At 31.3% G+C, this 27,908-nt stretch overlaps 1 protein-coding gene across 1 annotated transcript; it reads right to left on the bottom strand.

The window, feature by feature from the left end:
* Positions 1-106: 106 nt before the first annotated feature.
* Positions 107-27,644, bottom strand: LOC134712634 (transcription initiation factor TFIID subunit 9-like). The gene is made up of 6 exons (XM_063574371.1): positions 27,503-27,644; positions 9,150-9,286; positions 7,899-8,039; positions 2,075-2,159; positions 1,392-1,517; positions 107-563 (listed from the first exon to the last, which is right to left on the bottom strand). Exons 1-6 carry the CDS (start codon positions 27,621-27,623, stop codon positions 403-405), a joined length of 771 nt encoding a protein of 256 aa, XP_063430441.1. The 5' UTR covers positions 27,624-27,644; the 3' UTR covers positions 107-402.
* Positions 27,645-27,908: the final 264 nt, after the last annotated feature.

The following is a 27,908-nucleotide window of genomic DNA, read 5'->3' as shown; positions in this document are numbered from 1 at the left end:
AAAGACAAACAGACAAATAAAAGTACACAAAACACAACATAATGTAAAGACTAAGCAACTCAAACCCCCACCAAAAACTGGGGGTGCTCAAGATAATAAAACTCAATATGTACAAATGTTTTATTCCTTAAGATCACATACATTGAAGACTCATTTGTTTCTTGATGAATAGAACAAACTGTTTCTTTGAGAAAAAGCTTTGGCTGACTACCAAATGTAAAAATCAATATTTTATAGAGAATGTATTACGTTTACAGTATATACAAAATGAATGCAGTACACATCTAGTCTATTTTACTTGATTAAAAAATTCAAATATTTGTTATGTAATGTCAATGAATGTATGATTATGTTTCTGGTATCAAAATATGTAACACAATATGTATCAAGTTACATTAGATGTTATGTATCATAATCATCATCATCATGCTTCCTCTTAAGAGTATTGTTAGATATGAGTGAGGCTGTAGACTGGGAGATCTGTAATGTCTTAGACAATAAAGCTGAAGGATGTAGTGCAGATGACATTGGCTGGCTGGCATGAATGGGTTGTAAATTTGTACCTGGAAAATAAAGAATGATAAGTGCCAAATAAAACAATATGTTTGCAGCATTAATTAATACAGTATGTATTGTACTGTTTTTGAATGCACAGTGGGTGGTTGAGACTAATAAGACAAGAGCAAGAAGAGGAAAAAACTTTATTATTTCCTAATAAGTTGGTATCCATATCCAAAGAAAAATACATTTGTAAATAAGGATCCTTACAATGTTGTTTTGTTTACATTACTGTAAATTGTTACAATAGGAGTGAAAAAAATATTGTAATCATAATATTCAAATTGTTGTTATTTTTCAGTTTTATCTTTGTTCTTCTATAATCTTCATTTTATTAAACAGTTAAGTTTTATGATTGACCACTTTCTACACAATAAGCTATATTGAGATGGTCAGTTTTTATAACAGAGACTGAGTGCCCTGAGGGAACCACAACCCTTGGCAGGAAAATTTCTAGCCAATGAAGAATGGATTAGAACATATCTACCATGTGCTAGGTTCAAACTCACGTTCAAATCTTATGACTTGAATGTTTTAATCATGTTAATATGAGTACAAAACTAAAACAGCTTTCCTGCTTTACTGGTTTTAAATTTTAAACTGGAAGACTTTGGTTACACCAATTTGAACTCATACTTGCAGTTTAACTAAACATAAGTTGAAAATGTACCATGAAAATGAAGTCAAGGTATTGATGATTCATGTCAGAATTTTTTAACCCAAAATAGCACGTGTTTTGATAATCATTTGCATACGGTCGATTTCTATCTGACGCCTGCTCACATTTTATGGCATTCATGGCATTAGCTTATAAATACAAATATTTAATATACCTGCTGATATTCTGAATGCTGGTCTTTGCACCATTGTTGATGCTTGTGGTTTAGTTACTATTGTAACAGTAGGAACTGACATGTTTTTGGTTACAACACTTAGGTTTGGATTACCACTTGATTTGCCTGAAAGAAAACATATTTTTAATGATTAAATCAATAAGATGGAGTATTCAGAAACACACCGCTCAGGGGCGGATTTAGGGGGGGCCCAGGCCCTCCCCTTTTTTGGAAAAAATTTGGTTGCTTATATAGGGAATCACTGAAGCGTGACTGGAGCGGGCCCTCTCTTAGGTCAGTCAATGGACCCCCACTTATGAAAAATCCTGGATCCGCCACTGCCGCTTGCATAAAAACTGACATAATTTTTTTAACTTGAAAGTATGTTGATATATACAGAATACTTTGTTGTTATTAACTCTAAAATGGTTTTCAAGATTATAGAAAGATCTTGAGTCAGAGTTGGTAAAACATTTTTAAATAATAAATGCCTTTTCTTCCCATAAGGAGTTGACTGACATTTCTGGCCATATGACTCATTTGTAGATCTTGTCTGGCTGATCATTTTTGTTGTTTATATGTTGTTTATTATTTATTATTGTTTAACACAATGTTACAGGTTATTACAAACAAAAACATTAAATAATGTGGACAAAGTGTGACCATTACCAATAAAACCTTACCAATTCCATGCGGTGTAATGCTTATTCTCTGTGAACCTGAAAACTGTTGACCCATTGGCAGACCAAACTGTATCCTTGCTTGTTGCTATTAACAGAAATAAGGTAAATTACTTTTCTTAAACAATAAAACTGTGAGCTATTAGATAGTAGAAGATGTGGTTTAAGTGAAAATGAGAAAACTCTCTATCCAAGTAAAAACAGTGAACCTTTATAGGTCAAAGTAGGACCCTCGACATTTAACCTTGGCTCACACCCAAACAGCAAGCTATCAAGGGATCCATAAATAAAACCCCACTCCAAATATTTCTTAAACAGGAAATTGTAGAGAAATTGTTCCCAAAATCAGTAAGAGTAAAGAATATTCACATGAAGACTCATAACAAATTTTAGGAGGTCTTATTAGTAGTTCCGTAAAAAAAAAAATGTGACAAAAATTTCATAAATGGCCTGTATGTATTAATATGATATGTAAGTATTGAGTAAATGCTTGAGAATGATTCATTAGATTATGATATATAACTCTCAATAATAATAAATGTATCATTTTGTTAGCAAAATGTTAATTCAACTTCCATTATCAAGTTTTATCAGGGATTTTTCCTTAATGTTTTTTATGTAAATGACGAATTAATTTGAATGATCATTCTCTGAAATAGGTTACCTTAGCTGTATTTGGCAAAACTTTTAGGAACTGTTGGTCCTCAATGCTCTTCAACTTCGTAATTTATTTTGCCTTTTAAACATTTTTCTATTCAAGCGGCAGTGATGAGAATTTGAAGACGAAACACACTTTTTGCATACATATAAAATTTTAATCCTGATATCGATGATGAGTTTTAATTCTCAGCCATTTTGATATCTGACCCATTTTTTAATCATGTTTACGTAAGAGAAATTTATTTTCATATATATAAGTTTTATCATGTTAATTGAAATGTACAGAAGTGTTGAATAAAATGCACAATTTTTTTTCATTCTAAATACTTAGTAACTAGTTCATTGTGAGAATCATTGAAGATAAAAATTGAAAACAGGCTAATATTTGACGTATGAAAATAACACCTTTCTTGTATACAACACAATCTTAACCTTTCCGTAATATTTTTTCCAATAAAAATATTTACATAAATAAGAAAGCTGTTGAACAGTTAAATGTCAATTTGATGATAAACAGGATAAGTTTTTAAGGCTGGGCTAACAAGTTTATAAGAGCATGTCCACCATGGTAACAGATTGAAGCTAAAAAAGGAGACAAGTGATGGCGGCAAATAAAAATCCTCAGACAACAACTATGCAAAAGAAAGCTTACACTAGCAACAATACAAGAAATAAAAGAATGAACAACACAAACCCTACTGAATACACATCTCCTCATTAATTTCAAGTAAAAATAAATTGCTTCGCCAAGCGCAGCTGGATACAACTGCAGAGGTCTAACCCTGAACTTTTGAGACAAAAATGAGCACAATATTCACGCTTGATACAGGTTTTAGCAATAACGCCCCAAAGTCAATCCAAACAATCAATTTAAAGCATGGAAACTTGTGGTATACCTTCCGAAAGATTAATACACTTTAACACAAAGTCATTCAAAAATGCTTATTTGGGCCCCTTTTGATGGCTCCTAATTCCTAAACAGTTGGGATCATAACCCCCAAAATCAATCCCAACCATTCTTTAGTGGTTATAAACCTTGTAATAAATTTTATTGATTTCTATTTACTTATACTAAAGTTATTATCCAGTAACCATCTGTCTTTGGATGACGCTGACAATGATGACAACGACGACAGACAATGAGGATGTGATATCAAAATACAACCATATATTTAAAATTTTTATGGTCTTTTTATGAAGTGACAAGTTACATTCTTTCATGTTACCATCAAGGAAAACATGATTGTGGTAATAACAAGTGGAACAAAAATAGAAAGTTAACAATGTCAAAAGTATGACACTGTACAAGGCAAAAATATTAGTATCTACACGAGTTAGTAAAATAAGAGTTCTGTAAAGTGGAGCAATTCATATTCAGTTATGTTCTAATTCATTGACAAGAATTTGTCCATAATACATGGATGCTCGACTGGCATTTTAATTTTCTAAGTTCAGTGAACCGTAAAATTGGGGTAAAATTTCTAATATGGCATTAAAATTAGAAATATTATACCATATAGGGATCATTTGTACTAAGTTTCAAGCTGATTGGAATATAACTTCATCCAAAACTACCTTGACCAAAAACTTTAACCTGAAGAGAAACAGACGGACAAACCAAAGGACCAACCAACGGGCAGACAGACTGAAAAAGCTAATGCCCCACTGAGGGGTATTTAAACAAAATGTCAGTACCAAATTAACACTACATACAACATGTTCAAAGATCTTACTAGTGTTAAAATTATATGATCTCTTAATTAATTGCTAAATGCTGCAGTGGCAACTCTTTCATGAATTTTCAAGAGAAACATTTAATTACTGTATATTAAGAAATTATTATGTACATTTATTGTTGCTTTTGTTAAAGAATGGATACAATGTGATTTATTTATAGATCTTATTTTGTTGAATATTTTTGCTAACCATTGTTGCTCTTAATATTATAAATAAAATATGTGTAAATGGTTATTCAGGTGGAATATGTCCTATAAGGAGCCAGTTACCAATGTGGTGTGTGCGTGTGTATTCAAGTACACACCAGGTTAAAAATAAACATAAATTATCTTGTATTTACATGACAGAAAACATAATGTGATTTTAACAACTGCACAAGGTTAAATCTGATAGAAATGAACATCATTGATATTTATAATTCTCTCTATCTGTTGTTCAGTGGTTGTTGTTTGTAATGTTGTTCATAAGTGTTTTCTCGTAGATGTGGTTCATAAATTTCTCCTTTTTTATGAAGATTTAGGTTAGATTGTTGTTTTTCCTGTTTGAATACACTTGTAATTTTTGGGGCCCTTTATAGCTTGATGTTTGGTGTGAGCTGAGGCTGTGAGTTGACGGCATACTTTGATCTTTAATGGTTTCATTTTTACAAATTGTGTGCCCTTATACAGTATACCTTGCCATTCGGTATGAGCCATTAAGCTCTGTGTTGAAGGCTGTACTTTGACCTATAATGGTTTACTTTTACAAATTGTGACTTGGATGGAGAGTTGTCTCATTGGCACTCTATCTATACATTTTTATAAAACAAATGGGTAATAATCATCTTTGTTGGGTAGTTACATGTTGACTTATTTGTATACTGTATCTTAGTATCTTATGTTGATTGACAACTTTTCATTTTGCATTATAATTTCTGCAAATAATGAGAAGAGTTGTCTTTCAAGGAAATCACTGCTATCAGGGGTAGTTGACATATGATACACTCTGTTGCATTATTTAGAAGCCTGATTTTGCTGAAATTTTTTTGCTGACTGTGATGGATTCTAAAATAGCTATGCCTTGCTTTTGGGACATAATTTTGCAGGTTGGATAAAAAGGACCATTTCTGCTGCTGATATTAGATTCATCTAAAATCATTTACCTTGGATAAATATCATTACTAAAACCTTAAATTATTTTATGTCAGGCAGGAAACTAGTTAAAGATTAGTTGTAGAAAACTTACTTGAAGACCATTAAAAGATATTGGACAGTTTTTAGTCAGTTTGGATAACCAAAACAGGTTAATGACCTTTAAATATTCAAAGGAGACCTTTAGTTGAGATGTGGTAATGATAACATTGTGTACTATTTTACTCTCTTTGGAGCACTTGGCCTTGACTGTAGATGAATTCATCATCTTATTCTCAAGAACTTCCATGTAGTATTTACATCATACATTACCACATTGGATCCCCAGGGCCTGTTACCATCGTGGAAATGTGTTGATATATTTCTTGAATGTGATGCTATCTGAATTGATTGTTTTTTAGATTATGTTATGAATGTGATACTATAATTTAAAAAAAACAAGATGGTATTTCAAATTTCCCTGTTTACTGGCCAAGGAAAATTTCTGGGGAGAACACTGATTGCTGACACCATTGTTCTCCAGTGTGATCTTAAAATGTTATTGAGAACTAGAAGTTATTCTTTTTAAAAATAAGAATAACATAATTTCCTTCACATTTCTCCTATTTATATACATTTTTACAATAGGATGAAAGAGATCTTTAATGAACTGGGGATGCTCTTTCCTACAAATTTATTTTCAATAAAGGACAATATTTTGGTCTTTTTTTAAGAAAGTCCATAACCTTTAATCGTTGATGATGTTGTAGTCCCCTGTAATGATTTTGCAGTAAGAATAAAAATTAAAACATAAAAAACTGATGTCTGGTTAAAAAAGATTTTTTTTAAAGTAATTTAACAGAAATAATAATGAAGTTTAGCAGAACAAGAATTTTTCTTATTTTTAATTAGGCTCTGCTTGTACAACCTTCAAATTTTTTGGAGAAAACTATCTACTTGACATTTATGTTTTAAATGACCTATTTTTGAAAAGGTCAGGGTTGTGTAAGAAATATGTTAAAACTTATATACATACTGCTATTATTATTTTGATTTTTTCCTTTTCACAAAATGATGAATTTTGCATGCATTTAATTTGAATTTGTGGTACAGTCAAACCTGGGTAAACCAAACCCTGAATCAACTGGTATCCTGTTTTAATAGCCTGTGCTCATAACTTTAAAAAAAAATCTTTTTTAGGTCTTGTCTTTCTGCGTTTTCTTAGGGATTTCCAAAATTCTACTTTCCTTTCATTTGTTCTGTAAAATACTTAAATGTATTGGGGCTGCATAGTGAAATAAGAATTCGGAATAAACAGGATCTAGTTTTATAAGTAACATTGTGAAGGAATTTCTGTACAGAAAATTCAAAGTTGATTACAGAGGAATTCATTAGCGACAGTTTATTATCTGTTAATTAAAAAGTACAAAATAATAAAACAGTTTATAAGTTTAAGCAGATCTCTTACAACCATGAACTTTCAAAATATTTTTTACTAAATCTAATTTAATAAAAATGAAATGTTGTTTAACACTTTAAAATGTCAATTTGATAATTTCTTTAAAAAAATTAAAGGTTGAACAAGCTTTACATTATGGCTGGTAGAAAATGAAAAAAAAAACCAATTTGAAAAGACTTGAACAAGGCCACGTCCACTCTGTTTTTGTTAGATGTACTTATATTTGTATCCATCTGATGAGTTAAGCCTTTTTCAACTGATGTATATAATTTGTTCTTATGTTGTACTGTTACACCACTGTCCCAGGTTAAGGGAGGTTTGGAATCCCGCTAACATGTTTAATCCTGCAACATTCTGTATGTATGTGCCTGTCCAAAGTCAGGAGCCTGTAAATCAGTGGTTTTCTTTTGTTTATTTGTAACCTATTTTTTTCCCTTCATTTTTTACTCATAAATTAGGCCTTTAGTTTTCTCATTTCAATTGTTGAACATTTATCATTTCAAGGCCTCGTTAATTATGCAGTATGGGATTGACTCATTGTTGAAGGTCGAACGGTGACCTATAGTTGTTAATTTCTGTGCCATTTGGTCTCTTGTGGAGAGTTGTCTCATTGGCAATCATACCACATCTTTTTTTATATCAGCCAATTTTGTAGCTTTTCAAGATAATTCTTTTATGTTTGGGTTATTTTCTTTTCCATATTCTTACTATAAAATTATATTCTATTGTCAAATATGGAGAATTTCTCAATATTGATGCAAATGCTTTTGATAATTCATTTTTAAAAGGATGTCATAGTTCATATCTTCTTTTTTTGTTCATTTAATGATTTTCACAAGAATGTTTGGTTGTTGTACTGTACCTTTTTGACCATTTTATGACTGGCCATCTTGTAGTTGGGTGCAGATAAACAGTATCTATCTGGTGGAAGCCTCAGTCCACTGTAAGGTTTAATTAAAGGCAAAGCTTGACTGTTCTTATGTTTAGCTATATCCATCAGAAGCTGGAAATATAAATGTACAATCTGTTATTTAGATATTTATCAAAATCTATTTAAATTTGTTATTTTTTTCCTTCTGTGTTATATTTTTGATATTAAGAAACTTTCTCAAAACAATAAACTTATAGTAATTCAATGTCCCAAACCTCATGATTTTGTAAAGACTATTTTGAATTATTTCATTTGTGCTAATCTACAACGTAGAATCTTGAGTATAGTGTGAGTTTTCCATTTTATTCATCTAAACCTTTTATAACTTACTCCATATGTATGGTGGGAGTTTTCCATTTTATTCATCTAAACCTTTTATAACTTACTCCATATGTATGGTGGGAGTTTTCCATTTTATTCATCTAAACCTTTTATAACTTACTCCATATGTATGGTGGGAGTTTTCCATTTTATTCATCCAGAACCTTTTATAACTTACTCTATGTGTATGGTCATGATGCAGTAACAAAACTTAAAGGGAGCCAATGGCTCCTAGATTTTGAGCTGGGTCCCATAAGTTTCAGGTAAATTTCAGTTAAACATAGTCATATATATATAGACACTAACTTTGAAATATTTGGTCTGGGCTCCCAGCTTGAAATTCCAAAGTTTACAGTAGGTTTTTTTCCCATTTTGTATATCTAGGACCTTTTATATGTATGTGTATGGTAGGGTTGTACTCATTGTTCGTCCAGCAACTCTTTTTAAAGACTTTTCACAAAAAAATTATATTGAAATGTTTATGACTTGTATTTAATTAAAAAACTTATTAATTATATTAAGTAACACAGATCAACAGAAGACTGGGATATTGATCTATGAAAAATACAATCCAACCATACAAAGTACAAGAGTCTACAACATGAGTTAAGGTATAATGAGCTATGAGAAATACAATCCAACCATACAAAGTACAAGAGTCTACAACATGAGTTAAGGTATAATGAGCTATGAGAAATACAATCCAACCATACAAAGTACAAGAGTCTACAACATGAGTTAAGGTATAATGAGCTATGAGAATAGTTATGATTCAATCTAACATAGAGTATCAAAGATATGCCAACATAACCCAAGTACCTATCGAAAAAAAAAAAACCTTTAAAATTTAAATATATTTACATCTCTTGGCGGAGGTGATGTGAAGGAATGGTCCATTCTACATTGTATGGCCAGCTTGACATCATCAACATCAACTGTTTTCTTGTTAGCATGACTGGAGTATACTCTGGCATCGTCTAATATATCAGATACATATCCTGTTAATAAACAACATGCATAAGAAATATTAACTTATACAATGTATATAAAAACAGCACCTACATTTGTAACTGCACATACATTTTGTACCTCAAACAATCAATATAATATGCATTACATGTACCTCCACCAATTTTTACATCAACTTTCTGACAATTTATAAAAAGTTTATATCAAACACTAAAATGTCTTTGTGTGTCAATTAGATAATGGATTATTTGGCAATCACACCGCATTTTCTTTTTCTTACAATTTGAGATTTCTGTAAAACATTATGAGATCTAGAGGAGCCCATAACTCCTGTACACATAGCAGAATCAAATGATGATATAATATGGCCAACTACAAAATCTACAATCCTGTCAAGTACAACTGTATGTGAGCTTTCTGTTCAGCATTCTCCATGAGTTACATAGAGTACACAAGACAACATATAATTACAATACATTTAGAAATTGGTCAAATTCCCACAACTCCCGTGAAAATTGTCAAACTAATATAATGTATAGAAGGGTCAAGGGAATGTGAGGGAAAGTTATCGGAATTTACCATCATATACATTGCATGCAAGCTTTCTTTCAAACTGTAACAGTCAATGAGTGCTGGTATATTTTGAAAATGGGACTAAAGGAGAGACAGTGACCATTTATACATTATCATTCATAGTGCAACTCACATTTGCAGAAAACTTTTAATTAGAAATGCATTTAACCAAAATTCAAACTGAAAGTGATCTGCATTTTATGTTTCATAATATCATGAATATTGTTTTAAAATCTAATGAGATTTCCCAAGTATTTATTCATGTTATTTCATTATCACCTATCAAAATTTGAAGGTACAAACCTAAGTGTTATAACTCATTAGGTACAAACGTAAGTGTTATAACTCATTAGGTACAAACGTAAGTGTTATAACTCAAAACCTAAGTGTTATAACTCATTAGGTACAAACCTAAGTGTTATAACTCATTAGGTACAAACCTAAGTGTTATAACTCATTAGGTACAAACCTAAGTGTTATAACTCATTAGGTACAAACCTAAGTGTTATAACTCATTAGGTACAAACGTAAGTGTTATAACTCATTAGGTACAAACCTAAGTGTTATAACTCATTAGGTACAAACGTAAGTGTTATAACTCATTAGGTACAAACGTAAGTGTTATAACTCATTAGGTACAAACGTAAGTGTTATAACTCATTAGGTACACACGTAAGTGTTATAACTCATTAGGTACAAACGTAAGTGTTATAACTCATTAGGTACACACGTAAGTGTTATAACTCATTAGGTACACACGTAAGTGTTATAACTCATTAGGTACAAACCTAAGTGTTATAACTCGTAGGTACAAACCTAAGTGTTATAACTCATTAGGTACAAACGTAAGTGTTATAACTCATTAGGTACAAACGTAAGTGTTATAACTCATTAGGTACAAACGTAAGTGTTATAACTCATTAGGTACACACGTAAGTGTTATAACTCATTAGGTACACACGTAAGTGTTATAACTCATTAGGTACACACGTAAGTGTTATAACTCATTAGGTACACACGTAAGTGTTATAACTCATTAGGTACACACGTAAGTGTTATAACTCATTAGGTACAAACGTAAGTGTTATAACTCATTAGGTACACACGTAAGTGTTATAACTCATTAGGTACACACGTAAGTGTTATAACTCATTAGGTACAAACCTAAGTGTTATAACTCGTAGGTACAAACCTAAGTGTTATAACTCATTAGGTACAAACGTAAGTGTTATAACTCATTAGGTACAAACGTAAGTGTTATAACTCATTAGGTACAAACGTAAGTGTTATAACTCATTAGGTACACACGTAAGTGTTATAACTCATTAGGTACACACGTAAGTGTTATAACTCATTAGGTACAAACCTAAGTGTTATAACTCGTAGGTACAAACCTAAGTGTTATAACTCATTAGGTACAAACGTAAGTGTTATAACTCATTAGGTACAAACGTAAGTGTTATAACTCATTAGGTACAAACGTAAGTGTTATAACTCATTAGGTACAAACGTAAGTGTTATAACTCATTAGGTACACACGTAAGTGTTATAACTCATTAGGTACACACGTAAGTGTTATAACTCATTGGGTACAAACGTAAGTGTTATAACTCATTGGGTACTAACGTAAGTGTTATAACTCATTGGGTACAAACCTAAGTGTTATAACTCATTGGGTACAAACCTAAGTGTTATAACTCATTAGGTACAAACGTAAGTGTTATAACTCATTGGGTACAAACGTAAGTGTTATAACTCATTGGGTACAAACGTAAGTGTTATAACTCATTAGGTACAAACGTAAGTGTTATAACTCATTAGGTACAAACGTAAGTGTTATAACTCATTAGGTACAAACTTTAGTGTTATAACTCATTAGGTACACACGTAAGTGTTATAACTCATTAGGTACACACGTAAGTGTTATAACTCATTAGGTACACACGTAAGTGTTATAACTCATTAGGTACAAACGTAAGTGTTATAACTCATTAGGTACAAACGTAAGTGTTATAACTCATTAGGTACAAACCTAAGTGTTATAACTCATTAGGTACAAACCTAAGTGTTATAACTCATTAGGTACAAACCTAAGTGTTATAACTCATTAGGTACAAACCTAAGTGTTATAACTCATTAGGTACAAACCTAAGTGTTATAACTCATTAGGTACACACCTAAGTGTTATAACTCATTAGGTACACACCTAAGTGTTATAACTCATTAGGGTGTTATAACTCATTAGGTACCTAATGAGTGTTATAACTCATTAGGTACCTAATGAGTGTTATAACTCATTAGGTACAAACCTAAGTGTTATAACTCATTAGGTACAAACCTAAGTGTTATAACTCATTAGGTACAAACGTAAGTGTTATAACTCATTAGGTACAAACGTAAGTGTTATAACTCATTAGGTACAAACCTAAGTGTTATAACTCATTAGGTATAACTCATTAGGTACAAACCTAAGTGTTATAACTCATTAGGTACAAACCTAAGTGTTATAACTCATTAGTTATAACTCATTAGGTACAAACCTAAGTGTTATAACTCATTAGGTACAAACCTAAGTGTTATAACTCATTAGGTACAAACCTAAGTGTTATAACTCATTAGGTACAAACCTAAGTGTTATAACTCATTAGGTACAAACCTAAGTGTTATAACTCATTAGGTACACACCTAAGTGTTATAACTCATTAGGTACACACCTAAGTGTTATAACTCATTAGGTACACACGTAAGTGTTATAACTCATTAGGTACCTAATGAGTGTTATAACTCATTAGGTACCTAATGAGTGTTATATTATTAGGTACAAACCTAAGTGTTATAACTCATTAGGTACAAACCTAAGTGTTATAACTCATTAGGTACAAACGTAAGTGTTATAACTCATTAGGTACAAACGTAAGTGTTATAACTCATTAGGTACAAACGTAAGTGTTATAACTCATTAGGTACAAACCTAAGTGTTATAACTCATTAGGTACACACCTAAGTGTTATAACTCATTAGGTACAAACGTAAGTGTTATAACTCATTAGGTACACACGTAAGTGTTATAACTCATTAGGTACACACCTAAGTGTTATAACTCATTAGGTACACACCTAAGTGTTATAACTCATTAGGTACACACCTAAGTGTTATAACTCATTAGGTACAAACGTAAGTGTTATAACTCATTAGGTACAAACGTAAGTGTTATAACTCATTAGGTACAAACGTAAGTGTTATAACTCATTAGGTACAAACGTAAGTGTTATAACTCATTAGGTACAAACGTAAGTGTTATAACTCATTAGGTACAAACGTAAGTGTTATAACTCATTAGGTACAAACGTAAGTGTTATAACTCATTAGGTACAAACGTAAGTGTTATAACTCATTAGGTACAAAGTGTTATAACTCATTAGGTACACACCTAAGTGTTATAACTCATTAGGTACACACCTAAGTGTTATAACTCATTAGGTACACACCTAAGTGTTATAACTCATTGGGTACAAACGTAAGTGTTATAACTCATTAGGTACACACCTAAGTGTTATAACTCATTAGGTACACACCTAAGTGTTATAACTCATTAGGTACAAACCTAAGTGTTATAACTCATTAGGTACAAACCTAAGTGTTATAACTCATTAGGTACAAACCTAAGTGTTATAACTCATTAGGTACAAACCTAAGTGTTATAACTCATTAGGTACAAACGTAAGTGTTATAACTCATTAGGTACAAACGTAAGTGTTATAACTCATTAGGTACAAACGTAAGTGTTATAACTCATTAGGTACAAACCTAAGTGTTATAACTCATTAGGTACAAACCTAAGTGTTATAACTCATTAGGTACAAACGTAAGTGTTATAACTCATTAGGTACACACGTAAGTGTTATAACTCATTAGGTACAAACCTAAGTGTTATAACTCATTAGGTACACACCTAAGTGTTATAACTCATTAGGTACACACCTAAGTGTTATAACTCATTAGGTACAAACCTAAGTGTTATAACTCATTAGGTACAAACCTAAGTGTTATAACTCATTAGGTACACACGTAAGTGTTATAACTCATTAGGTACACACGTAAGTGTTATAACTCATTAGGTACAAACCTAAGTGTTATAACTCATTAGGTACAAACCTAAGTGTTATAACTCATTAGGTACAAACCTAAGTGTTATAACTCATTAGGTACACACGTAAGTGTTATAACTCATTAGGTACAAACGTAAGTGTTATAACTCATTAGGTACACACGTAAGTGTTATAACTCATTAGGTACACACGTAAGTGTTATAACTCATTAGGTACACACCTAAGTGTTATAACTCATTAGGTACACACGTAAGTGTTATAACTCATTAGGTACACACGTAAGTGTTATAACTCATTAGGTACACACGTAAGTGTTATAACTCATTGGGTACACACGTAAGTGTTATAACTCATTGGGTACACACCTAAGTGTTATAACTCATTAGGTACACACCTAAGTGTTATAACTCATTAGGTACACACGTAAGTGTTATAACTCATTAGGTACAAACGTAAGTGTTATAACTCATTAGGTACAAACGTAAGTGTTATAACTCATTAGGTACAAACGTAAGTGTTATAACTCATTAGGTACACACGTAAGTGTTATAACTCATTAGGTACAAACGTAAGTGTTATAACTCATTAGGTACAAACGTAAGTGTTATAACTCATTAGGTACAAACGTAAGTGTTATAACTCATTAGGTACAAACGTAAGTGTTATAACTCATTAGGTACAAACGTAAGTGTTATAACTCATTAGGTACACACGTAAGTGTTATAACTCATTAGGTACAAAGGTAAGTGTTATAACTCATTAGGTACACACGTAAGTGTTATAACTCATTAGGTACAAACGTAAGTGTTATAACTCATTAGGTACAAACGTAAGTGTTATAACTCATTAGGTACAAACGTAAGTGTTATAACTCATTAGGTACACACGTAAGTGTTATAACTCATTAGGTACACACGTAAGTGTTATAACTCATTAGGTACACACCTAAGTGTTATAACTCATTAGGTACACACCTAAGTGTTATAACTCATTAGGTACAAACCTAAGTGTTATAACTCATTAGGTACAAACGTAAGTGTTATAACTCATTAGGTACACACGTAAGTGTTATAACTCATTAGGTACACACGTAAGTGTTATAACTCATTAGGTACACACGTAAGTGTTATAACTCATTAGGTACAAACCTAAGTGTTATAACTCATTAGGTACAAACGTAAGTGTTATAACTCATTAGGTACAAACGTAAGTGTTATAACTCATTAGGTACAAACCTAAGTGTTATAACTCATTAGGTACAAACCTAAGTGTTATAACTCATTAGGTACAAACGTAAGTGTTATAACTCATTAGGTACAAACCTAAGTGTTATAACTCATTAACAGTAAACAGTCAGGGTTATTGCTAGAACAAGTGATTTAATTACCACTTATATCAGTAATGAGTCGGGTACATGTACATCACTTTTTAAAGGAATTTCTTTTTTCATTTGCACATGATTATCATAGTACAAAATGTAAGTTATACTGCTAAAATAGTTTGATACATTGCAGAATTGATTGCACGACAAAGGTTGCTTCCATACATGTCATAAATAACGATACATATTTTTAATTTATACAACAATGGTTTCTGTTGTTTTTTTCTGATGACAATAAAGGAGTCAAGGGGTTCCAGCAGTTCTCTGCTCTACTTAAAATATTTTTATGAATAAAATATTTTTCTATTTACATGTACATGTACATACTACACGTACATGATCATACTTTTTACAAATAACTTTTTAGAGTTATGATGTTGGTTTGTTCCAATGATAATTTGCTTCTAAATATTATTATGATATGTTGATTTTTTATGACAAAATTAAATCTTATTTAGCATTATTACGTCTAATTAAGTTTGCTGACTGTCTCTTTGAGATTTATCTGATGAACAATCTCAAAAATTTTGAAAATTTAGGAACAGGCACTTCATTCTGGTTATAACAAATTTAAAACCTTTCAAAATGGCATTATTATATATAAAATAGGTATTTTTGGTATTAACAAGATGTACATGTAAATGTATGAATGTAAATTAGTCTTTAAAAGATATATATTTCATAACATTATTCATTTACTTTCTATTAACTGTATTGTCTTCTTAATTTAAATTTTCATTGATGCAATGTATGTAGTAAGTTTCTACAAAAACTCTACTTCAAATTTACCAAAGTATTGTCCTTTCCACCTTAGAATATGCAAGTAGTGTTTGGCAGACCTGTGAAACCAATATAACAGACAAACTGAACAAAATTCAAAGAAAGGGATTAGCTATATGCCTTAATGTTACCCCAACATCAAGTGTAGAGACTTTGGAAGTAGTTTCTGGAATCCTACCAATACATCTGCGTAGAGAAGAAATTGCAACTGGTACACTTGCAAAAATTAACTCGTATGATATCTCCATTCCAATAAAACAAATCCTGGATGATTGGAAAACAATTGACATCCCTGAAAAATATGTATCTCCAGTGGGAAAAATGATTCTTCAGGCAGAAGACATGAAGGTATGTACAGGTGTTGATGTAAATGGTATAGAAGCAGAATTTCAGTTTAATGGGTTACAAAGATATAAATCTCCTCCAGATTATTGGAAAAACCTTGGAAATTCCAAATCAAGATCAACAGACCAAAAAAATGTTGGAAAACACATAATAATGGAAAAACTAAGTCATCTTCCAGCAAATTCATGTATAGCATTTACTGATGGGTCCTGTCTTGGTAGTCCTGGCCCTGTAGGAGCAGGTGCTGTCATTTTTCCATCAAATAATCAACCACAAATTGAAATTAGTAAAGCTGTATCCAAGAAAGGATCAATACTACTGGGAGAACTGATTGCCATTAAACTTGTTGTTGACCACTTTTTAATATCAGAAAACAGACAAAACACAGACTCAATTACACTTTTTTCAGATAGTCAGACCTCAATTGGAATTTTAACTTTAAACTGGAAATCAAAAAATTACATCAAAGTCATAAGAGAAATTAAGAAAAACATGAAAATATTAAAAATGAATGGAATTCCATTAAATTTTGAAAGGACACCTGGTCATGCTGATATCCAAGGAAATGACATTGCTGATTCACTGGCCAAAAAAGGAGCTAAAGAAGCTGAAAAAATAGAAGAACCATCAGAAGTAACCAGGCAGGATATAAAACGTGCAGCAAGAGAAAGTGTTTTAAGAAAATGGCAAAATCAATGGGATCAAGTCAACGTGGCAGAAATTATTATAACTATCATCAAAAAGTTTGTCAAAAAATACCAAAAGATTTACCATCCAAATGGTCGTTTTCAATTATTACTAGTTTGAGAACAGGTTATTGTGATCGAAATGATTATAAATCCAAAATCATACCATCAACAGACAAAAATTGTTCCTGTGGAGAGCCAGAAACTGTAGAACACTACCTTTTACATTGTTCTAACTATGAGGAGGCTAGAGAGAGGATGAGAACATCTTTTTACTTTATAACAGGAAATATACGTATGGATTTAGACACCTTACTAGGAATCGATGAAGAAGACATTAATAGAGACAATTGAAATGAGATATTGTGCCATCTGGAAAATTATTTAACAGAGTCTGGTAGATTCAAAAACACTATATACAGTCAAGGGTCTAACTAAAATAAGTTATCAGGGAAAAATAACATGCATGTTGTTATTACAGACACTTTCATGAGTTGTCTTCTCTTTTTTCCTTAATCTGTAATAACATATGTTGGTTATCAGTGAAATATATCAAAAATGTTTTATCTTTAATGGGCACTTGGGAATTCTTAAAAACTTTTGCGCAGTAGTTTAATAAATTACCTTGATAACTAATTTTCTAATTCCATTAATACAATTCTGATTAACCATGGTAAATTAATGAGACAAGGCTTTTAAGGGCAAACTAAGCTGTAATAACAAGGCTTATGTTATTACAAGCATGTAATTTACTATATCAGAGTAAATGAGACACTTGGAATCTTGCACAGTGCCTCATTACAAGCTCTGATCATCATTTCTTACAATGAATTGAAATACATTTATATGCAAGTCAGAGCAAAGCCTTTAAAGAAATATAGAGAAGCTGCAATAACACCCATTGGTTATTGCAGGAATGTATTTTCTGTAATAACATAGGTGTACTATGCATGATTGGTAAGCTATAAGGGTGGAATCAGAAAAAATGAAGATTTTAACATATTGGGGCATATTGTTTCCCCCATTATATTTAGGAAAGTAAATTAAATGTCAAACCAACAAGTTCAATACCAGCTAACTTGCAGCCAAATTTCATTTAGATATCTTGTACCAGCCAAAAGTTTTATTAAAATCAAAGCGCGAAAGCGCTGTAAAGGCAGTTAATTACAGGTTGTGTGTATTTCTAGTCCAGTTATATCATTATCTTCCATAGAACAGAGGTGGTTTGTAGAATTTAAGATTTAGAGTTCTTTTTTACCTTAGTTCACCTATACATGTATCTATAGTCTACTGTTTACAGTATATTTTCTGTGCCTCGCCATGAAATGCATTTTTAGCCATGGCCTTGTCAGTTTGCTTTAAATTCATGAGTTTGACTGTCCCTTTGGTGTCTTTCGTCCCTCTTCTTTAGACATATATTAGAACTTTTCCTTTTCAATATAAATAGACTATTTTTAATTATTGATTGTATACGCATATTCTATGACTCCCATAAAAAAATAGTTCACAAAGATTGACTAGTCTCTGTACTGTGTGTATAGCAAGAACATCAAGTAACATAATGGCAAATGTACATAGTAACATGTCAACTTTTTTGATGACCATACCTGCCAACTGTCAGTATTTGCAGAGTATTTCCCTCATCGAGCTCGAGGCTCCCAAATGGAAATTTTGTAAGAGCAATTTTGTCGACTATTTAAAGAAAACAATTAATTCAACAATGGCTATAAGCTTGTTAATGCAAGAAGAAGCCAAAAACCACATTAGAATATATTTGAAGGGAATCCATGACAATCGCCCCATTAGCAAATACAAATGTAGCCCAACTTTTTCACTAACTCGCCCCACTTTAAAAAAAAACCTGCCCCAACCTGGATTACCAAATCGCCCCACTTGTGAACTGTGTTAAATCCCGTTAATATTACTCCTGCCAACTCGCCCCACCTAATAGAAAACGATAATATCTAGATAAATATATTATTAACCAGGAAGAATTTAGTAATGCCAACTCGCCCCACTTATGTAAAAAGATGTTATCCCATTGTATATAAGTTAAATTCTGTTAATATAACTCTTGCCAACTGGTCCCATCTAATGGAAATCGGTGAAATCTAGATAAATATATTATTAAACCAGGATGAATTTAGTAATGCCAACTCGCCCCACGTATGGAAAAAGATGTTATCCCATTGAATATAAGTTCAATTCCTTATATTGCATTATGATACAATTAACAGGTTTCTTTTCAATTGTTATGCAAATAACTAAGCTTCAAAACTTACATTTATTCTTCAGTATATATCAATAATAGTAATTAAATTAATTTTCAGTTTGTTTGTATTCTGTGTAGATTAGTTTTCATTAAAGTGGTGCGAGTTTTTATTTTTAATTATTATTAATCTAAAAATTACCGTTTTTTTATAAGTAGGGCGAGTTGGCAGGAGTAATATTAAACAGGGTTCTCGCTAAGGCGAGTCCATGAGTCCTGGACTCAACAAAATCTGTCTGGACTCACCATTTTCAAAACTGGTGAGTCCACAAATACATCAATATTGAAATATTTTGTATAAACTGAACACAGTTACCATGACTCACCGTGGCCAAAAATGACGAGTCCCTGGACTCGCCTTCAAAAATCCTTAGTGAGAACCCTGATTTAAAATGATTTAACCAATTTCACATGTGGGGCGAGTTGGCAGGAGTAATATTAAACATGATTTAACCAATTTCACATGTGGGTGATTTGATAAATCAGTTTGTGGTGTTTTTTTAAAAAGTGGGCCGATTAGCCAGTGGGGCGACTTGTCCTGCTTCCATTTGAAGGCCCCCTTGAAGGTTTTGTATGACTATATGAACCATCTTTCACGTAAAACCCCCATGTGCATTTTGAAAAGTTGGTAGATATGTTTCTTACTCCAGGCAAAATCTACCGGTATGAATGAAAAAGAAGTTTTCAATTAAGGCTCTGTGGCCATAACAGCTGTCTCATTAGCATTTAAACCACTTCCCATATTTGCAATTAAAACAATAGAAGAAAATTATTCAACGCAAAAACAAAACTTACTTGTAAATATGAAATTCTCTTTACGGTATGAGTTTTTCTCCTTGACATTTCTTATTCACTTTTGCTTGATAAACTCACTAAATATCATATACATTGTACCACATCTCCTTATTTTTATATGCATTCCAATAACATGAACAATTGTAATTAAATTCTATATACCAAAGCAAAATGAACTGCACCACTTTCATTCACTAGTATGCATCTTTTGGCAAAATACAAGACTTTGTTCTTAGATGACACAATTAATATAATATATATTTATTGATAAAAAAATAAAATTTAGTATACAACTCTTTAACGGTATAAAAAAAAGCACAGCTGTGTCATAAATTGTGAAATTTGTGCTGAAAACATAGACATTGATGGTATTTGAGTAATTCCATATGTGAAGCTCAACATTGGCTCATCAGTTGGTGGTGGACAGTTATAGTTCCTCTCTGCAGGCTAGGATGAATGACTTTTCAGGAAAACCAATTTCACAAATCAAAACTTTCCTCTAGCATGTCTAGATTTCTCCTACAATATTCATCCAGTTTAGTTCTTTTGTTTTAATTGGACACCGTCCTGATTTTTAATTTTGCAAACCATTCAGTCTCTTGCTTGCAAATGGTGCATGAAAATAGGATGGGTATGGCAGTAGACAAGTCTCTTTAAAGTGGGTTTGTGCCCTGAAAAAAAGTTTTATAACTTAAGTTTAATTGAAACTTGTGCAACATATATACCTAAATAACTATATAACATAGAAGAGAGCATCATTCGTGTCAATGTTTTGTTCCTGTTTACATTGTCATTGATATTTTTTCAGAAAGCCTGAGGCATAGCTCATGAATTCCTGTCATTAGAAATTACATCCTAAATTAACATAATTACTGCTAGAATGATTATCAGTATGATATACGTACACTATCATTGTACAGCCCAAGTCTTCAGTATATATAATTGTTGCATTCATTCACTCCTGTGTTCAGTCGTTCAAAAATTTCTAAACATCAACAAATGAACTTTAATAACAAGAAAACACTAGAAAAGATACGTACATACAACCCGTGTTTAAGTGTATTTGAAAGAGAAATACATCTGGTTAAACGATGTAAAAAGGAGAAATATATCTGGTTAAACGATGTATAAAGGAGGAAAAATTGTAGATATTGCATTACGATGCGTTCTACCTAATAGCACGTGGATATGTTTACATATTTAGACTTGACCCAGTATGACCCGTACCTTGTAGGTCACCGCCGTCGTTTAAACACTTGACTACAGTCGTGTATAAGCTAGACAATAAAAAGCTTAAGCCTGTACTATTTGTGTGAAGTAAATGTGTTTGTTCTGTACATTTAAATTGTTTTACCTGATAGCAAGAACGTATATCTATCCGTTTCCTTCTCAATTCACTTTGTCAAATTCTTCGAGCTTCTTCAAAACATACGTATTACTGCGCCCGGAAGAAAAAATATGAGAAATCCTCGTAAAATAATGCTATTTTCAATTTTGTGGAATCCATTTTGTTATATTAATTATACAAAGATAAAAAAAAAGTTACGATTAATTATGAATTTGCATATCATTATACGGAACGTTTATGGACTATTTTTTAAGTCGGTCATTTTGACGGTAAATCATGTACACATACACACGTAGATTGGCTGGTACCCGATTGTAATGTTACACATCAAATATATCAAATAGCTAATACCCGGAACGTAGTACCGGGAACCAGGATAATACGTAGATAACATACATAACTAATACCGAAATTGAAAACGCTTTACGGTTTCTCGTTCATAAACCGAATTCCGCTTTGAATTATAGAAGATGCAATATTAATCATGTTCAGTCGACTTTTCATTGTTATGTCAACGTCTGAACTAATTAAAGAATCTTTAGATGTCAGATAACACTTGAAATTGACCCGACCTCTTTCCACACGGAATATACAAATAATGATAGTTTGTAGTCAGGTTGACTGCTTATAATGCAAAATACACACTTATAACAAGTTCTATAAAACGAACAATACACACTGATCGTTTCTTTAGTCCCCAATGTAAATGAAAGAAACAAAAACCATATCATACCATAAAAAGAAGAGGAGAAATTCGAACATTTCCGGATCTATTTCTGGCCAAAAGACCCCCAGCATGGATTGCGTATGAAAAGATGAACCTCATGACTTAAAAGTCAGGCCTTAAAGCACTGCCTTTAAAAACATGTCAAATTTGTCAGGAGTGTGACGCTTTTTGTGTGACAGGATTTTTTTTTTAATAATTTACATGCTGAGTAAAAATTATTATGATGAATGCATGTATATGAAGATGGTTTATAATCATTCTTCAATACTAGGTTTTGTAGATTATAGATTGGTGTTATCATTGCACAAATATTATGTAAATAAATATACATTATGAAAAGGTATGTACCAAAAATTAATATTGGCAAAATTTGATAATTTCTAAATTAAAGTGTTATGGTTGTATTTTGAAGGAGTATTTGTGTGTAAAACTGGTAAGTATTTATTGTATACATGTATAAGCTATCCATAAAAGGCTATACAGACATCCTGAGGTGCATAATTCACATATTGGATTAACTTCTATACAAGCACCCAAAAATGTCAGGAGTGTGACAACTGTCTTTAAACATGTACCAAAGAATACATAGGACTTAAATATGTTCTTCTTCTTTATTTGTCAGTAGTGGCTATTCCAAAGAGAAGAAAAAAATTTATCACAACTGTGATATGTTTATATTATAGATGTGGGAGTGCATTATATATGTCAGGAGTGTGACGCTTTTTTTAAGGCATTTTCTTTCAATTCATAATTTCACAAGGACAAATTCAACAGGTTTCTTTGTGTTAGAAATGTTAAAACAAAGTTATATTCCTATCATTTACCTCTTAAATGTGTTATTTATCATGATTGTTTTGACACAATAAGTTTTAATTAGTCATTTTTCTATTTTTTGTGCACAGTAATGCAAATTTATCAAAGGAAATAAGTGTGTACAACTATAAAATCATATAGGAAAGTGAGGAAATGAATTTTGTACAAAATAGAACAATCATTTTGAATTTAAATGGTATATTTAAAGATGTTTCAAGGATTAACCATTCAGATGTAATTTGTCACACTCCTGACATGAATTTAACAATTTAAGAAAAATATGAAAATTAGCTTTATTTTTAGGACAGATAGTTGAAAGACAGCTAGTAATTTAGAAACTTTTGGTAAATCTTCCATTCCTTAAAACATCCACTAGACTTGCTGACATAAGCCAGGAAAAATTATCTGGAAGAAATGATTCAAAGAAAGAGACTTGGCAAGAGAAAACCCGCAAATATTGGCTGAATATAAAATTAAAAAATTATCAGAGGTTGGACAATCTAAAACAAAATAAAAAACTACAAAACCATGCTAACAAAAAAAGGCTTAAAGAAAGAAGAACTTTGAATTCCAAATTTGATAAACAATATAAAGAAAAACAAAGGCAGTAGCAGAAAAACAGTAGAAAAAAAGGAAGAAAGATAAAAAAGAAGTTGGGTTGAATAAGGACTTAGAATCGAACAAAAACAGCTCAAAAATTCAAATGAGAACAGATCTGTAACTGTGTCAGATTCCAGATCTACAGTGAGAAAACCTGCACAACACACAAGAAAACAACTGCCACAAAACCCAAATGCTTGGACGAGTTCTTTGAAACACATCATAAAAAATGCTACACCCAGAAGGGCCTTCTAGAAGGGATCATTTATAAGCATTTTTGTTTTGTGGCAATTGTTTTCTTGTTTATTGTGCAGGTTTTCTCACTGTAGATCTGGAATCTGACACAGTCACAGATCTGTTCTCATTTTAATTTTTGAGCTGGTTTTGTTCGATTCTAAGTCCTTATTCAACCCAACTTCTTTTTTATCTTTCTTCCTTTTTTTCTACTGTTTCTCTGCCACTGCCTTTGTTTTTCTTTGTATTGTTTATAAAATTTGGAATTTGAAGTTCTTCTTTCTTTAAGCTTTTTTTTGTTAGCTTGGTTTTATAGGTTTTTATTTTATGATGGTCCAACTTCCGCTGATCAATTTTTAATTTCAGATTCAGCCAGTATTTGCGAGTTCTCTCATTCGAAGTCTCTTTCTTTGAATCATTTCTTCTAGAAAATTTTGCCCTGCTTATTTCAGCAAATCTGGTAGATGTTTTAAGGAGTGGAAGGTTTACCAAAAGTTTCTTCATTTTACTAGCTGTCTTTCAATTATCTGTCCTAAAAATAAAGCTAATTTTCATATTTTTCTTAAATTGTTAAATTCATGTCAGGAGTGTGACGAATTACATCTGAATGGTTAATCCTTGAAACATCTTTAAATATACCATTTTAAATCAAAATAATTGTTCAATTTTGTACAAAATTCATTTCCTCACATTCCTATATGATATTATAGTTGTACACACTTATTTCCTTTGATAAATTTGCATAACTCAATGACTCAGTGCACAAAAAATAGAAAAATGACTAATTAAAACTTATTGTGCCAAAACAATCATGATACATAACACATTTAAGAGATAAATGATAGGAATATTACTTGGTTTTAACATTTCTTACACAAAGAAACTTGTGGAACTTGTTCTTGTGAAATTATGAATTGACAGAAAATGCCTTAAAAAAGCGTCACACTCCTGACATATATAATGCACTCCCACATCTATGATATAAACATATCACAGTGGTAATGATTTTTTTTCTTCTCTTTGAAATAGCCACTTCTGAAAAATAAAAAAAATAAAACATTTAAGTCCTTTGTATTCTTTGGTAGATGTTTAAAGACAGTTGTCACACTCCTGACATTTTGGGGTGCCTCTCTTTGTGTTTTTTTTAAATGGTCCTAAAAAGAAAGTCCTGTTCTATGGGTAAAGATATCAGAAATTGAAATCAATGATATAGCAATGTGTTTAGTGATTTTTTGTGAAAGTTTAAAGCATTTTTCAATCTTTATAAAATATGTCAGGAGTGTGACAAAATACTGAAAATAGAAGGCTTTTTCTACATACAATTACATTAAAACGGTACAATGAAATGACATTTTGTTTTTTGCAAATGATCACAAAATTTCAGGGCTTTCAAAGTTTACTATTGTAACTGAAATATATTAAGATTCTTTTTATTGGCAAAAACTTCAATCTCTAGTTACTATTATTTTTTTCAAATTAAGCTATTCAATTTGATTGTTATTATATGATTTAGCAGAAAAGATGGAAATTTTGGTTTTAAAATTTTCCTTTTTATATTGACTTTCATTTGGAAAAGGTCTGACATTTTGTCTGAGCAATGTTTTCTTGACTGTTTTATTACCAAACTTGTTTTTAAGTAGTATGGTTTCTGTTAAATATTTTTGAGATGTATGCTATTAAGATATAAGATTATTCAATGTGTCTGTTTCGTTCGGCCTGAAACTTTGGAATTATAAAATTTAAAGTATTGGTAATAGGGCAAGACAAAAAGAAATACAAAATATTAAGTTTGAAATTGGAACCCCCATGTCACACTTTTGCTTCATTTTTTCTGATTCCACCCATAAGCTGTTATATATTTGCAAAATAAAGGTTGTATATTTTCCCTTTGAAACATGTAACATACATATGTTATTACATTTTTCTTTATATTTCAGCTCACAATAACAACATGCATGTTATTTTTTTCTAATAACTTATTTAAGTTAGACCCTTGACTGATATAGCAAAAAACACTATAATTCTAAATCAAAATTAAGTCAAAATTTTTAAGCAGCAGCCACCATTTCAATTAAGTACATGAGTGAACATTACATATGTGAAGAAACTACAAAAGAGGAAACGTACATGTACACAAGTGTTTACAGTGTCATTTGGGACACTTACTAAAGACTAAAGAGATAACTTGATTTTCCAACATAGTTCAGCAAGGGAGATAAATTTGAAAAGCCTCAGCCATGGTACAATGTATCAACAATAATCATTTTGCTGTTTATAAAAATGTTTATAAAAATTTTGTAATATTGAACGCTTAACAGTAATTTTTGGTGCATGACAATGAAATGTGCACTTTCGTTTCAAAAAAAAAAAAAATCAAATGAATAGACGTATTTACACTTGTATGCAAATTTGTCCGCCATTACAGAGCATCACACAGGTTCCCGTAAACTTTGACTTCATAATTCAAAACATATGACGTCACAACTAAAAAGTGATTGTTGCTTGACGTCAAAAGGTTATTCGGAGGTGATATAAGGTCATTCGGAGGCAAAATACAGCTAAATACCAAAAGTGTAAATACGTTTATTTGGCAAATCACGTAATTTTTTTCCAAAATAATGGTAGCAATAACTTTTTAAGACCTGTGACAAATCACAGTAAAATTTTAATCCATTTGATCCTTACTCCTATTATGGTAGTGGAAAATGACCGTTTGAAGCCCGGAGTGTCTTTTTACCACAGAATACCACATGTACAGAACACCACATAATACCACAGAACACTTAAAATATACCACAGAACACTCAAAATATCAAAATTATAATACATGTTGAAATAAATTTACAACATGAATTAATGTTTTTTTTAGATTTTATATAAACATATAATGAGGAACCTCGTTTGATAAACTCTTTATCATCACTGCCATAGATGAACCGTAAACATATATTTATCTTTTAATAAGTGGACTCCTATAATCTTATTAACTTTAGGTTTTATCCATTTTTTAAATTTTAAATCTAAAAAGTGTTTTAATCTTGTGACAGTATGCTATGTACAGTGTAAATACAAGTTTTTACCTTTTATCCTTATTATTTTGTTTTACTAAAACTAAGTACATATTAAATCCTAACAATTTTATTTATTTTATAAATAACTACGCATTTTAAAAAAATTAACCTAAAACGAGGATATTTTTAATGCGGTGACCCTGCAAATAGGGTGGACTTCCCAAGAAGAAGAAGAAGAAGAAGATCCCAATTAAAGGCCAAGTCGATTGGGGTCGTAATGACAATGAGTCGACACTAGATTGAAATTTTTAATTAATTTGAATAATAAAGTCACATTATAGACTTAATTAGCAATAACAACAACTACAATGTCTGAATTGTTACTATTTAGGAGTTCTGTGGCATATTATAAGTGTTCTGTGGTATATTTTTAGTGTTCTGTGGTATTCTGTGGTGTTCTGTGGTAAAAAGTTGAAATTGAAAGTGTAGAACAACAACAAACATAATTTTGTAAGGTGTTATTATTTAAATTAGTGACAATAATCAAGCAAAGTAAAGTTGGGTCAATAATTACTGTAAACAAATTCAAGCATTTGATTTATGACTCGTGGCTCATGTTCAGTAACACCTAGATCTTTCAAAATTGCAGTCATAATTTGAGCATCTCTCGGCAAACTTTTCGCTGGAGCGGCCATTTTGATAGAGTGTATACGAAATAAAAAAATCGGTTGCGGATTTATTTCCGCATTACATCCTAATTTCCCGTTTTCAATTTTTTTTTATTGCTAGGCCTACTAACTTGGCTTTTACTTACAAGACTCTAATATGGCAAACTGTTTACTATATATAAGAATGTCAGAATAAGAATAAGAATAAGAATGTTATTAGTTTGAAATCCAAACAATAGGATTGTTACTAAAATACACAACAAAAACAAACAAACAGGCATATTAAAATTACAAAACGATAGTCAATAAACA

The sequence above is a fragment of the Mytilus trossulus genome, chromosome 3 (genome assembly GCF_036588685.1).
Source record: "Mytilus trossulus isolate FHL-02 chromosome 3, PNRI_Mtr1.1.1.hap1, whole genome shotgun sequence".
Lineage (NCBI taxonomy): Eukaryota > Metazoa > Mollusca > Bivalvia > Mytilida > Mytilidae > Mytilus > Mytilus trossulus.
Note: the sequence above shows the minus strand (reverse complement) of the source record. Positions and strands in the feature narration are given on the sequence as shown.

What these genes read in the sequence shown, in the direction of transcription:
- LOC134712634 (XM_063574371.1), bottom strand. Translation starts at nt 27,623, where the DNA reads ATGGCCGCTCCAGCGAAAAGTTTGCCGAGAGATGCTCAAATTATGACT. An exon ending in GTCATAAAATGGTCAAAAAG is followed by an intron (nt 2,160 to 7,898) that starts GTACAGTACAAC and finishes TTCTGTTAATAG; the next exon opens with CAACAAGCAAGGATACAGTT. An exon ending in AGCATTCAGAATATCAGCAG is followed by an intron (nt 564 to 1,391) that starts GTATATTAAATA and finishes TTTATTTTCCAG; the next exon opens with GTACAAATTTACAACCCATT.